The 15,419-nt window shown below is 38.5% G+C and overlaps 1 protein-coding gene and 1 pseudogene across 1 annotated transcript in view; one reads left to right on the top strand and one right to left on the bottom strand.

The window, feature by feature from the left end:
- Positions 1–15,419, top strand: part of Tex11 (testis expressed 11) — a 387,858-nt gene that overhangs the window by 223,842 nt on the left and 148,597 nt on the right. The window contains 1 exon segment of the mRNA XM_037199204.1: positions 9,916–9,983. Coding sequence (XP_037055099.1) covers positions 9,916–9,983 — 68 coding nt within the window.
- On the bottom strand, positions 4,734–5,625 carry LOC114708656 (annotated as a pseudogene).

The raw sequence follows: 15,419 nt of genomic DNA, 5'->3' as shown, positions 1-15,419 counted from the left end.
TCTGTGGGCTAATAAGGACCTTTTCACACCCCTGGAGCAAGCAAGCTTGAACTCTATTGACTTAGAATAGACTTCAGATTCAAACTGGGGAACTGAGTCAGTTGTGGGCTCCCACATTTATGTTGAGGTCTTTGATCCATTTGAAGTTGAGTTTTGTGTGGGGTGGTAATTATAGATTTATTTGGATCTTTCTATATGCAGTCATCCAGTTTAACCAGCATCATTTGTTGAAGATACTGTCTTTTTTCCAATGTAATAGTAGTTCTAGCTTCTTTACAAAAATTAGGTGTCCATAGATGTATGGGTATATCTGGATCTTTCATTTGATTCCATTGATCAACATGTCTGTTTTGTGCCAATACCATGCTGTTTTTATTACTATAGCTCTGTAGTACAATTTGAGATCAGGGATGGTAATACCTCAAGCAGTTCTTTTATTATACAAGATTGTTTTAGGTATTCTGAGTTTCTTATGTTTCTATATATAGCTGAAAATTGTCCTTTAAAGACTTTTAGAGAATTATGTTGGAATTTTGATGGGGACTGCTTTGAATCTGTAGATTGCTTTTGGTAGGATGGCAATTTTTACTATGTTAATGCTACCAACCCATGAACATGGGAGATCTTTCTATCTAAATTGTAACAGACTTCTTGATGTATAATTCATATATCCTATAATTCACCCATTCATTTTCATTTGGGGCATTGCTGAGAATTAAACTCAGGGCCTTGTGCATTCTAGGTACACATGCTGCCACCAAGCATTATCGCCATCCCAAACTATCCATTTACATGTACATTGTAATACTTTTTAGCATATTTTAAGCTGTACAACGATCAACAAAATCTGATGTTATGGAGTGTCCTGTGTGTTGTGAATATATGTTGCTATGATTAATAAATAAAACACTGATTGGCCAGTAGCCAGGCAGGAAGTATAGGCGGGACAAAGAGAGAGGAGAATTCTGGGAAGTGGAAGGCTGAGTCAGAGGAGATGCTGCCAGCTGCCACAAGGAGAAGCATGATATAAGATACCGGTAAGCCACGAGCCACGTGGCAACTTATAGATTAATAGAAATAGGTTAATTTAAGATATAAGAACAGCTAGCAAGAAGCCTGCCATGGCCATACAGTTTATAAGTAATATAAGTCTCTGTGTGTTTAATTGGGCCTGAGTGGCTACAGGAGCCAGGTGGACATAGTAATACTCCAGTTACAATCTAATTTTAGAATATTTTTATCATTCTAAAAAGAAACCTTTTACCCATTAGTGGGTACTCTTCATCATTGTCACTAGCTCTAAGCAACCAGTTAGCTACTTTCTGTCTATATAGTTTGCCTATTGTGAGCTTTTTATGTAAATCTAATAATATGACTTGTAGTCTTTTCTGATTAGATCCTTTTGTAAAAAAAAATGTTTCAGATTCTCTGTTTCTTAATAGGTATCAGTATTTCACACCTTATTATAGCTGAATAACATTTCATTGTCTGGATATATCACATCTTCATTATCCACTCATTCATTGACAGACACTTGGGTTGTTTCCAATTTTCCAATATTACTAATAATGTCTCAGGTCTGGAAAAGATGGCTTTTTAGTTAAAAAGCACTTGCTGCTCTTGCAGAGGACCCAGATATAGTTCCCAATGCCCACATAATGGCTTACAACTGCCTGTAACTCCAGTTCCAGGGAATCTGACACCCTTTTCTTGACTATATGGACATCAAGCATCTAAGCATGTACATACCTACACACAGGCAAACATTCATATACATAAAACAAAACATTTTTAGAATATTATGAAGTCTTAATAAACATGTACAAATATTTGTGTGAATAGTTTCATTTTGAGCATATACATTGATGTTGGATTGATGCCATGTTTAATGTATGCTTGTTAGGTATGGACTTTATAGGTATTAAATCTTCTATACCTTTGATGTTTTTCCTAGTATTATTGTTTATAGAGGTGTTAAAAGATCTAATTCATAGTCTTTTTTTGTCCTTTTATTTTTGGTTTTTTGGGAGAGGGTTTCTCTGTGTAATATCTCTAGCTGTCCTGAAACTCACTTTGTCGACCAGGCTAGCCCCAAACTCACAGAGATCCACCTGCCTCTGCCTCCTGAGTGCTAGGATTAAAGGCATGCACCACCTTGCCCAGCTCTCATCCTTTTATTTTCATCCTGTGTCTTTAGATATAGTGCTTATCTCTTATAGATAGAATATAAATTATATTTTAAACTAGTATGACAATCTCTGTCTCTAATTACATAGTATAATACATTAACAATTGATATTATTTTATAGTCAAACTTCTACCATTTTATTTTTTGTCTTTTCTACATCTCACATGTCTTTTCCTTAATTTTTATTTATGTATATGTGTGTGCCTGCTTGTCTATATGTGCAACAATGGAGGAGTGTTCCCTTGCTCCATATCCTCACCTGTCTGAGCTGTCACTTGTGTTTTTGATCTTAGCCACTCTGACAGGTATAAGATAAAATTTCGGAGTCATTTTGTTTTGCATTTCCCTGATGACTAAGGATGTTGAACATTTCCTTAAGTGTTTCTGGGCCATTTGAGATTCTTCTGTTGAGAATTCTGTTTCAATCTGTACCCCATTTTTAATTGGATTATTTGGTTTGTTGATATCTAGTTTCTTGAGTTCTTCATATATTTTGGAAATCAGCCCTTTTTTAGATGTGGGGTTGGTGAAGATCTTTTCCCATTCTGTGGGCTGCTGTTTTGTCCTTTTGATGGTGTCCTTTGCCTTACAGAAACATTTCAATTTTAGGAAGTTCCCATTTATTAATTGTCAGTATTAGTGTCTGTACTATTGGTATTCTGTTTAGAAAGTTGTCTCCTGTGCCAGTGTGTTTGAGATTGTTTCCCACTTTCTCTTCTATCAGGTTCAGTATATCTGGATTTATGTTGAGATCTTTGATTCACTTGGTCCTGAGTTTTGTGCAGGGTGATAAATATGGATCTATTTGCATTCTTCCACATGGTGACATCCAGTTAGACCAGCACCATTTGTTGAAGATGCTTTCCTTTTTCCATTGTATAATTTTGGCTTCTTTGTTGAAAATCACATGTCCATAAGTGTATAGATTTACGTCTGGGTCTTTGATTCGTTTACATTTATCCACCTGTCTGTTTTTATGCCAATACCATGTGGTTTTTTTACCTCCGGAAGTTACTTTATTGTACAGATTGTTTTAGCTATCCTGATTTTTTTGTTTTTCCATATGAACTTGAGTATTGTTCTTTCAAGGTCTGTAAAGAATTGTTAAACTGTATTTTTAATTCTAGAATTTCTATTTGATTACTTTTATAACATATATGACTTTATTGACATATAGCTGATGAGCACTCTTATCATACCTTCATTCTTTACATGTAGATTCCTTTAGTTATCTAAGCATATTTGAAATAGCTGTTTTGAAATATGTGTCTAGTTTAACATCTGGGCCTTTACAAAGTCATTTCTATTTTTTATGTGTATGAAGTTTGCCTGCATGTGCACTACATACTTGCCTGGTGCTCTTGGAGGCAGAAGTGGGATTACAGAGCTGAAATTACAGACAATCGTGAGCTTCTCTATGAGTTCTGGGAATCAAACTCAGGTCCTCTGCAAGAGCAGCAAAGTTCTTAACTAGTGTTCTGTCTTCCAGCCCTTGTTAGTTTGCTTTCTGTAATTGCTTAGTGAATTGACTGGACTAGTTCATTGAGCTCTCTTGGCCCCATAGTACAATGGCTCAATTTTTACTCCACACAGGGTAGTCTTTGCTTTTTTTTTTAACCAAATTGTTTTTAATTAAAAGATAAGAACTCTTGAACACTTGCTTAGTGTGTGCCCTTCCCAGTCCAGAAAGAAAAGAAAAAAGGAAGCTGAGTTTTACGTGGAGTTGGGGTGTGGGTGGTCTGTGTCACTTTGGAACAATTCATGGGGTTGGGGTGGAGGGTACTGAGGAAAGCTGGACATACTCATAGAAGCTGAGGTTCTTTTTTTTTTGAGACAGGGTTTTTCTGTGTAGCCCCAGCTGTTCTAGAACTCACTCTGTAGACCAGGCTGGCCTCGAACTCACAGAGATCCTCTGCCTCCTGAGTGCTAGAATCAAAGGTGTGCGCCACCACTGCCCGGCTGGAAGTTGGGATTCTTGAGAGACATTCTCCAGGGGAAGAGATGAGGGCAGGACTGTACATGAGGCAGTGTGTGGCAATGTGCCAGGTCTGCGGGGGAGTCCTGTAATTAAGGGCACATGGCGGGCAGGTCCATGTTTGGGGGTCTCTTTGAGTAGCTTCCTTGGGAGTGTGTTATACCCTGAGCCCCATACTTCCTGGGCAGGGCGCCCTCTCACAGATCCTGACTGAGGCTGGAGGAGACTAGATTAACAGGTTCCTGTTACCAGGGTTCCTGCATAGTCAAAAGTAACTGAGACAGCTTCCAGGAGTTTAGGGCTCATCTGGGACTGGAGTGACCCATACTTCAAGTCCACTCTTCTTTTTTTTTTTTTCTTTTTCTTTTTTTGGTTTTTCAAGACAGAGTTTCTCTGTGCAGTACTGGATATCCTGGAACTCACTCTGTAGGCCAGGATGGTCTTGAACTTGCAGAGATCCGCCTGCTTCTGCCTCCCAAGTACTGGGATTAAAGGCATGCCCACCAGCGCCCGGCTAAGTGAGGCACCAGAGATCCAGTTCATTCACAGGCAGGTTTGTTAGGTCACAGCTCAGGCTTGCATCACTGGCCGAGACATCTCGGCCCACAGCTTCACTCCTGAGCCTGTGAAGCCCTAACCGCAGCGCCGCAGCACAATGATGTCACACTCTGTCAGCGTATCCCCATTGACGGGGTCCACCATGTCCTTCCAGATCAGTTTCTCCACACACTCCAGGGTGACCCCAGCCCCAGAGCGCCACAGCACTGCACATGGTGTGGCATTGCTCAGGCTGTCTAGGGTCACAGCACACACATAGCGCTCACTGCATGTGATGAGTCCCACGTGGTCCACAGAGTCGTCCAGCTGTGTGAAATGTACTGGCTTCACGTCCGACATGTGTAGAGGCTTCCCAGACATCGGGCAGGTCACAGTGTGGCATGGATGGTTTTTCCAGCTTGGTGGCCTTTGCCTCGGGCGTCAGTGAGGGAATCCAGAAGCTGGGCAGCGCTTTGTTCTTATCCTTGCCTGGAGGACCTGCACTGGGCCCGGGCTGCTGACCATCTGTGTTGGGTATGAAGGGGTTGAGGGACCGGCCCACGATGGCTGCCTCCTCCTCCAGGAAGCCTCGAACTTGGTCCTGGGCTGCTGCTCACTGAAGCTGTTTCTGCTCTTCCCTCTGGGCTCCTCGCTGCTTCTTATAGGCCTTCATCTGCCGGGCAATCTCTTTCTTCTGGTGTAGGATGTACTCCTGGATCGCCTCCCGTTCGTACAGGTAGCCATCTGGGGTGACCACAGGATTATGGCAGGGCTGCAGTGAGAGACAGCAGCAGTCAAAGTCCTTCACAGCGTCCCAGCTCAGTGGGATGTTCTAGGTCCCATAGCCTGAGGCCGCTGCGTCCTTCCTCTTCTCGTGGTAGGTGTAGACAGCCCTTGAAGTACGGTTCTTACCTTGCCGCGTCATCCTCACAAATGGTTTATCCGACCCGCCGCTGCTTCTACTGTGTAGTCTTTGCTTTTGAAAACATCCTGACCCATCCTCCTGAAATGAGATGGCAGTGGTTTTAGTAGAGTGCTTTGATATTATACCTTTTTCCTAATCTCCCTTCTTTGTTTATTCGTTTTATTTTTATATTAGTTTTCTGTTGCTTTTCTGACAAAAGCAACTTAAGTAAGAAGGGGTTTATTTTGGCTTGCAGTTCCAGGGCAATATGGTTAGTTCATCCTGGCAAGGAAGACGTGGTAGCAGGGCAGGAATGGCCTGTTGGCAGTATCAGAATGCTTGCTGGTCGTGTTATATCCACATTTAGGAAGCAGAGAGGGAACAGAAAATTGGGCCTGGCTATGATGTCTTAAAGTCCACACCCAGGGACTTACTTCCTCCAACAAGTCTCCACTTGCTGAAGGTTCCACACCCTTCCCAAATAGTGCTACCAGCTAGGGTCTAAGTATTCAAACATGTGACCCTATGGGAAGAATTTCACATTCAAACCACAACATTATGCCCCTGGCCTCCATAGGCTCATGGCCATGTTTTGATGCAAAATATATTCTGTCCAACTTCAGAAGTTTTTATAATCTTTAACAGTCCCAACACTGTTCAAAAGTCCAAAAGTATTTTCTAATAATGGAGGCAATATCTTAGCTGTGACCTTCTGTAAAATAAAAAGAAATTATGTTAGTCCAGCATACAGTGGCACAGAATATACATTTCAATTCCAAAAGGGAATAGGAAGGATGTTTTGCACCAAAGCAAGACCAAATGCCAGCACAGCAACATCGAATGCTGCAGCTCTATGTCTGGCATTTGGAAGTCATGATGGAAGGAATCATCTCAGCTCCAATGGACTTAGGTAGCCCTGACAAACACACACACACACACACACACACACACACACACACACACACACACACACACACCGCTCTGCTGCCTCTCTCTTGGTTCAGCTCTACTTTATTTAGACAACATTTATTGGTGGACATTTATTGTTCTGGTTTCTCCAATAGCCAGGGTATCTACTGCCATTTAGTCTTTCTCTTCACATCTTCATGCAGTAGCCTTTCAAGACCTCTTTGCAGGGACTCTGACCCTGGAGCATGTTGCTTATCCTCAGCAGCTCTCTGGAACTGTGGTGCAAGACTTCATGACCCCTCAGTTTTGCACTTTTAATGCCTGCAAAACCGCTACCACACGAATGACAGTACTGGATTCTCCTTTGACCTTAGGATGGTCCCCTTGACTCACAATTGCATCAGCTATTGTGTGCTAACCCTGGAGAAACACTTCTCTGAACAGTTGCTCTCTAGAACAGGAATCTCCTTTGGCATTGTGAGTTTATGCTTTTCCCCTTTCAAATACATTTGCATTTTCACAGGTTAGAGACTTTGATGGGCGGAGTCTTAACCTCAAGGTACCTTCATTATTGTCTCTGTAGAAACGGAGGTTTCTTTTTAATGGAATTAAACTTTTTAACAATGACAGATGCTTTATTATCTGTATTTTCTTTGTTCACAACTTTTATTTTTTTCATACAACTTTCCTTACCAAACTTCACATTTTAGAATTACCTTTTGTTCCACTTTATCTCTTCTAATATAGATAAAAATGAGAGCACTGAGCAGTAATTATGACATGTCTTTGATGTTGTCCTGCCTTTAAATTCCTCTACCAAACAAGTTAGGCTATAACTTAAATTCAGCTTCACTCAAGTTCTTGGGACAAGGGCCAGATTATTTGTGTAAATAAAAACTAAATGGCCTGTAGTCCAGTTCTCAAAGAGCCCCTGTCACCCTCTAAAGCCTCATAAGTTGATCTTCCATAGTCCACATTATTCTATGCTTTCTGGTCTTCCAAACTCCTATTAGAATTGTCCTTTAAGGTCTACATTCAAGGACTTTTCTAGCCCAAAATTCCAAACTCTTAGACATTTCTAGTATAAAACACTCCCAAAGACCGAAGATTCACATGGTCAGGTTTATCACAGCAACAGCCCCACTTCCCAGTACCAATTTCTCTGTTAGTTTTCCCTTGCTGTGATAAAATACCCTGACAAGATCCACTGAAATGGAGAAGGGCTTTATTCGGGCTTACAGTTCCAGAGAGACACAGTCCACCATGGTAAGTGAGATGTGGCAGTGTTAATCACACCAGGCGAGAATAAGACTACTACCATAATTTTGAGCCATATTTGGAGCAAGCTTTAATTAAATACTGGCCAGGGGGATCAACTCTAGTCAGGTCTATTCCTGGGTTCCCAGAAAGTGGGTATTAGTCACATTTTGCAGATGCTTAAAAAGGCACACCCACAAGGCCATTGAATTTCCCACCAGGAAATTTTTTAAGCTTGTCATATTGCATCCACAATCAGGAAGCAGACCATAAACAGGAAGTAGGGCTAGGCTATAAAACATTAAGGTCTGTTCCCAGTAACCCATTTCTTCCAACGAGGCTCCTCCGTATGAAGATTCCACAACCTTTCCAAATAGCATCACCATTTGGGGACCAAGTGTTCAAATAAGTGAGCCTCTAGGGGACATTTCACTTTCTAACCACTTTTATTTTTTGATAATTTTATATATGTATACAATGTATTGTGATCATATTCACCAGCCATCACCCACTTTTCTTTCCCTTCCAACTCCTAATGACCTCCTTCTCCTTCCCAACTAGTCTCCTTTCTACTTCCATGTAGAATACAGACCTTATGTAGGTTGATCTCCCTTTTAAGCTCCAGAATGGACTTCTGTTGATGTACATCCTACTTGCTAGGTGATTGTGCCCTCTCTTGTTCTTTCACTCTCTAATGTTCTTGGACATAAATTTCTCTACAGTATGATCCACTTAAAATAATGCCCCTTTGAATGGATAAAGACGTTTATGATTGCCTCTTTACCCAATTTGTCTGTAAATTTCAAATTGGTCTATTTTGTGTTGAGCTACCAGTTTACTCATGTTCACTAACAAAATCTTCAAGATTTTTCACAGTGACCTTGGACTTGAATTTCTCTAGACTCTGTTCTAATTAAAGTCACTCTTCTTAGGCAAAACTTCAGAGCTCATAACGTGCCTTTTACTAAGATGCAACAGAACCACTGTTTTAGATCTGGGGGCAAGGATAGTAGTGCTTGGTTTATATCAGATATTCAGTTCTATGAGTGGAAGACTATGTAAGACTTGTGGTCCTTGGTATTTTTGCCTTGTGTCTCTCAGCATAGAAACTATCTTACAAGCTCACTGAGATGAGAACAATTGAAACCAAGTATTTTGAACTTCCCTTGCTTTTGTCCTATAATACAGTCCTTAAATAGAGTCTGAGTAGAAGACTTGTGCCTTTTTATTTATTTATTTATTTATTTATTTATTTATTTATTTTATTTATTTATTTATTTTGGTTTTTCGAGACAGGGTTTCTCTGTGTAGCTTTGCGCCTTTCCTGGAGCTCACTTGGTAGCCCAGGCTGGCCTCGAACTCACAGAGATCCGCCTGGCTCTGCCTCCCGAGTGCTGGGATTAAAGGCGTGCGCCACCAACGCCTGGCTAAACTTGTGCCTTTTTATAATAGAGCATTTATAAGACAGGTCTTAGTGTTGGAAAAGTCCAGCAGTCTTGGACCTCCTAGGAATCCCAGCCTGGAAACTTGGCCACATCTGATAAAACTGTGCTTATATCATACTGACATGAGGGTTAATTTCAACATGACATGGCTCATATGTTATATGCTGTCATTGCTCTTACTGATACTTAGTAGGCTTCTGGGAACAAATAAGTGCATATCTTCTGAGCAATTTACTATGACTTGGTGTGATTTCATTTTATTTGGTCTTATTGGGAGGAGAGAGAGGAAAGTTTCTGGGCACTGAACCAGTGCCTCACACATGCTAAGCAAGCTCTGTACTACTGAACTATACCCCTAGCCCTACATGATTATGTTTTATAATTTTCATCAGTTATTTTTGGAAGTCTATGGAGCGTCTCATACAACCATCCAGGTGAAATATTTTTCTTATATTCTATATTATTAAAGAAAATGATAATGATCAAGATTTTTTGTTAATCATTTTCTTGGTACAATAAGGAAAAGAACATTTGGAAGTTAGTATTTCTATACTAATGGCAAAGTGTTTGGTTAAAAAATCATTTTCTATTATTTTACTATTAACTATTTTAGTGAATACAATTTGAAATTATATTAATTTGCATAAAGTTATTTTCATTTAGATTAATTATCTGTTATTTTTTTATATATATAGACCAGGTTACTGAGAATGTCACTTGAGCAGACCCAGAAATGCAAAATTGTCTGGAATCTCCTGAAACAAACAGGTACAATGGGAAGTGGGTTTGGTAACACATTTACAAAGGGAGTTTATGCTGAGGACGTATTTCAGTAGTACAGTGCTTGCCTAGCATGCTTGATGCCCTGGGTTTAATCCCAGTACCACAAAAAGAAGAGAGTTTATAATCTAAATAATAAAGTCACCAGAAATTTTGGCTACCAAAAATTTGCACTGTATTTCATAACCAGTAAAAGAATTCTTTTCGAATTTTCATATTGTATGTTAGAATATTCACTGCTTAGTACAGTGCTTATAGTGAGAATAATACTTACTTTCTAAGAAATTTAAAAACAAGTCATTATTGCATAACAATGTTATTACTCTTATGTCATTAGGTTTCATTCTAATCAAATGTGCCAGTAGACTTCAAATCAAATATTATATACTGCTGAAGTTTGTTATCAAAATTGTTGTAAGCCTTTTGAAGTTATAGAATAGGTTCTTACTGTTTCCTTAGTAGTTATTTCGGATTTTTTTATAGTGTGTCCATCTGTTCATGTTTTAGAATTGTTTTGAGTCAATGGATATTGAGTCGAATTATACGCCTTGTGAGATTCTAAGGAGATAATCATGTTTCTCTTTTAAACTATGAGTATACTGAATAACAATAATAGATTTCCTAGAATTAAATCATCATTGATTTTCTAGAATAAAGCCTATTTGGTCATGGTGTGTTGTTATTTTAATTATGGATGAATTATGTTTCATAGGATTTAGAAATAATTGGCCTGTTTTCTTTTTGTGCATATGTGATGTCTTTGACAGATTTAATAAAAAGAGGTGAGCACAAAGATGAACATAAAATACCTGAGATTTAATTTGTTTTTCAATCTATGACAGCCATTTAATTAAATAAAAACAAGAAAAGTCAAGATCAAAAAGACATAAATAACAAACCTACTATAGAAGATTTCATAAAAACCTAATGATGCCTGAAATCATGTGTTGCATCTTAAGAACAGAAAAACATATCTTGTTTATGTGTGCTTCTTTCAGTATTTACAGAACTAATGACAAAAATCTGAATATATTATAAGACATGTAAGTAAAATAAAAATTATCTGGTAAAACAAAAAGTAGGGGTTAATAACAGAATCAGAAAAAAAAACACTACCTGAGTATTTTTAAAAACGAAATGAAAGAGTATCCTGAAAATACCTCATACTTGGGTGATGAGGATGGTAAGGAGGAATTTATGAAGAGGATGACAATGAAGATACAGATAGGAAAGAAGATATAGATGAAGGTAGCAATGAAAAAGAAGACTTTAGATGCCATGCAGAAGTTGATGAAGATAAAATGGAGAGAAAGAAAGTAGGAAAATGGAAAAAGGAAGCAGGAAACAGATGTTTCATTTAATCATTTGATTAAGACTCATAATACCTGAAGGATCAAAAACTGTTCAGTACCAGTGGGAGTTTTCAAGGATTGGTTTAAAAATAGGACAGGACATTTACCCAGCCAAAGTGCCAAAGAGTAGTTCCTGTGACATTCTATTTACCTTTGAGTCCCTGTGGGTAATCTATCGCTTAGCTTGGGGTCTTCACCCCAAGAAAATTGTGAGTATTATTAGGATTCAAATATAAGATTTTTTAAAGACTCTTGCTGTAGGATGGATAGCTGTGATTTCTCAGCTGAGTTACCATAGATACCAATTATTTTGAGGGGAAAAAGAAAGAAAATACCTCATACTAGCAGGAGCAATGCTTAGGAGCAAAATATATAGTCTTGATTATTTTAATTAACCAAAGTATGTCAGAATTCTAGTTGTCCTCCAAAATCCTGTCTTCTATCCAGGAATACAACTAGATAGATAGATAGATAGATAGATAGATAGATAGATAGATAGATAGATAGATAGATAGATAGATCTAAATATCTATAGTCTGGGTGTGTATGTGAATTTACATACATACACATACACACACACACACACACACACACACACACACACACACACACCTATATACACATATGCAAGGGATGGAGTTAGAGCTCAGGGTAAAGTGTACCTAACATGTGAGGCCCTGTGTTTGATCCCTAACCCTACAAAAAATACATATATAGTTATATATCATTCATAGTTTAACAATGTAGTAGTTGTAGAGACCCACAGAGGATTCCTAGTGAGAACTTACTCAGGGTCCAAGAATCTGAGCTTGCTTTACCCAGCAGGGCTGCATAAGGGGATGATTTGACCATGGATGTGGGTACCAGGTGTTTGGAAGGGTCTATACTTGACTGTGTGGTGTGCTTTGATCTAGCAAGGGGGAGGTCTTTTGCCCTGACCCTTGGCATTGTTATAAAAAGCCCCTTCGAAGAGGCAGAAGGGGCCATTGGGTTTTGATCCAGGTCCTCCCAAAGCTATCCTGTGTTTCTGTCTTTCTTCTCATCTCTATCTTTCTATTTAAAAGTTTCTTATCCCTCTCTTCTCCTCATAGGAACCATTTAAAAGGTGGGAGCTGGCCTCCTACAAGTAGTTAAAATGGATTGAGTATACAACAATGATCCCCATAAACTTATGTTGCCTAGTAGCATCATAGCTCTCTTGTTTGAGTATACTCTGTGATATTTGCATAATGGTGCTTTTCTCCCCATCATTAAGTGATCTGTGTCTCTTTGATGTATGTGTATGTATTTATATGGGTACATATGCTTACATATACAGTTACTAGGGAACTTCAAAAGAATACCATACTGAAATACTACTAGGCAAATATTTAAGTGACCAAATCCAAAACAAAGCATGGCATATCAAGTTGATGTAGGACTAAGCTCTTCCCCTCATATTAAGGCTTGGTAAGGCAACCTGGAATGAGGAATAGGTTCCCCAAAGCCTGTCAAACCATCAAGACAGGTCCCACTCCCACTGCTAAGAGTGCCACAAGTAGACCAAACTACACAACTGTCACATGTATATAGAGGGCCTAGGTTGGTCCCATGTGGGCTCCTTAGCTGTTGGTTCAGTGTCTGTGAGCTCCTATGAGCCCAGGTTAGTTGTCTCTGTGGGTTCTTTTGTGATGACCTTGACACCCAACACTCCATCCCCCCCCTATATCCTTCCTCCCTCCCTCTCTCCAACAGGTTACCCAGAGCCCAGCCTAGTGCTGGGCTGTGAATCTCTGTATCTGTTTTCCATTAGTTATTGGACAAAACCTCTCTGATGACAATTAGGGTAGTCACCAATTTGATTATAGGAGATGACCAGTTTAGGCTACCTATCCACTATTTCTAGGAGTCTTAGCTGGAGTCATACTTGTGGATTCCTGGAGTTTCCCTGGCACCAGGTTTCTTCCTAACCCCTTATGGCCCCAAAGGACATTTAAGGAATTGGTCAACATCCTTAGTCATCAGAGGAATACAAATCAAAACAAATCTGAGATACGATCTTACACCTATCAGAATGGCTAAGATCAAAAACACTGATGACAGCTTATGTTGAAAAGGATGTGGAGCAAGGGAACACTCCTCCACTGCTGGTGGGAGTGCAAACTTGTAGAGCCACTTTGGAAATCAATATGGTGTTTTCTCAGAAAATTGGGAATCGACCTACCTGAAAAACCAGCTATACTACTCTTAGGGATGTACTCAAAGGATGCTTTACCATACCACAAGGACACTTGCTCAACTATGTTAATAGCAGCTTTATTTGTAATAACCAGAAACTGGAAACCACCGAGATGCCCCTCAACCAAAGAATGGCTAAAGAAAATGTGGTACATTTACACAATGGGTCATCTGATATTTCTGTATCTAACTTTTTGAAGTTAGATCTGTTTTCCACAGCAGCTATACCACTTTATATTCCTCAATAATGCATTTCAATTTCAATTCTTCACAATATTCTGCTTGTTTAAAAATTTATAGCCATTCCGGTGGGTATGAAGTGGTATGTCATAGTTTTGTTTCTATTTTCCAACAGTTAATGATGTTGAACATATTTCCATATATTTATTGATCATTTGTGTATCATCTTGCAGAGAAATACCAACCCTAGTCAAATATGTGATTTGCAAATATTTTGTCCTATTTTGCCTTTTGTTCTTTTGATAATGTCCTTTGATACATAAAAGTTATTTTTTAAGAAGCACATGCTATGATTCCATCTATTTATTTTTTATTTTTATTTATTTATTTTTGGTTTTTTGAGACAGGGTTTCTCGGTGTAGCTTTGCACCTTTCCTGGATCTAGCTCTGTAGACCAGGCTGGCCTTGAACTCACAAAGATCTGCCTGCCTCTGCCTCCCAAGTGCTGGGATTAAAGGCATGTGCACCACCGCCCCAAGTTATTTTTTTTTTTCAAGTACAACTTTCTGTCTTACCTTTCGTTGCTTATGCTTTGGGTGCTATATCTAATAATACATTGCCAAGTCTAAAGACATAAATATTTGCCCCTTTTGGGGATGGAGAGATAGCCAGCAGTTAAGAGTGTATGCTGTTCTTGCAGAGGACCTGAGTTAAGTACCAGCACTCACATTAGGTGGCTCTCGGCTTCCTTTAATTCCAGTTACAGGAAATTTGACACACTCCTCTGACCTCTGCAGGCACCTGCACTCATATGTCCATAACCCACACAGATATACATGTATACATGTAGTTAAATATAAAGCATAAAATCTAATAAAATAAAAATATTTGCCACTTTTTAATAATAATTTTTATAATATTAACTTTTTAAATTATGGCATTAATCCATTTTAGTTATATTTTTTATACTTAGTGGTATAGTAGACATAAGATTTCATCCTTTCATCTGTGAAAATCCAATTGCCTTAGCATCATTTGGTGAAGGGATTATTCTTCCACCAATGTAATGGTCTTGATACCTTTTTGTTGAAATCAACTGGTCATACATGATGAATGAGCTTATTTCTTGACTCTTAGTTCTATTCTACCACTGTATGTGTATAACTTTATACCATTATCACATTGTTTGATTACTGTAGGCTTATGACATATCTGAAATAAGAAAGTATTAATACTATAACTTTGTTGTTTTGTATTTTTTTCTTTCTAGATTTTTTTTGTATTTGGGGGAGGGTTTTTAAAATTCCATGTAATGTGAAGACTGACTTTTCCAATACTGAGAGGGAAAACATTCTTCAAATTTTAGTAGGAATTGCTTAGAGCATGAATATATTTATGGTCTAGGGTCTTCTAGCCCATGAATGTGTGGGGTTTTATTTATTTAAGTCTTTTTTCATATCTTTCATAAGTGTTTGTTATTTCAACCCTTTGATCATTTTATTCCTTTGCACCTATTGTAAGTTGAATTATTTTATTTCCTTTTTAGATTGTTCATCACTGGTATATAGAAATACAACTGATTTTGTCATCTTTTTAGTATTTTTATCAGCATATATTAATTATATACAGTAAAGGATTTCATGTCTATGTAAATTCCCATGCATATATTTAATGT

The sequence above is a fragment of the Peromyscus leucopus genome, chromosome X, assembly GCF_004664715.2.
Source record: "Peromyscus leucopus breed LL Stock chromosome X, UCI_PerLeu_2.1, whole genome shotgun sequence".
Classification (NCBI taxonomy): domain Eukaryota; kingdom Metazoa; phylum Chordata; class Mammalia; order Rodentia; family Cricetidae; genus Peromyscus; species Peromyscus leucopus.
Note: the sequence above shows the minus strand (reverse complement) of the source record. Positions and strands in the feature narration are given on the sequence as shown.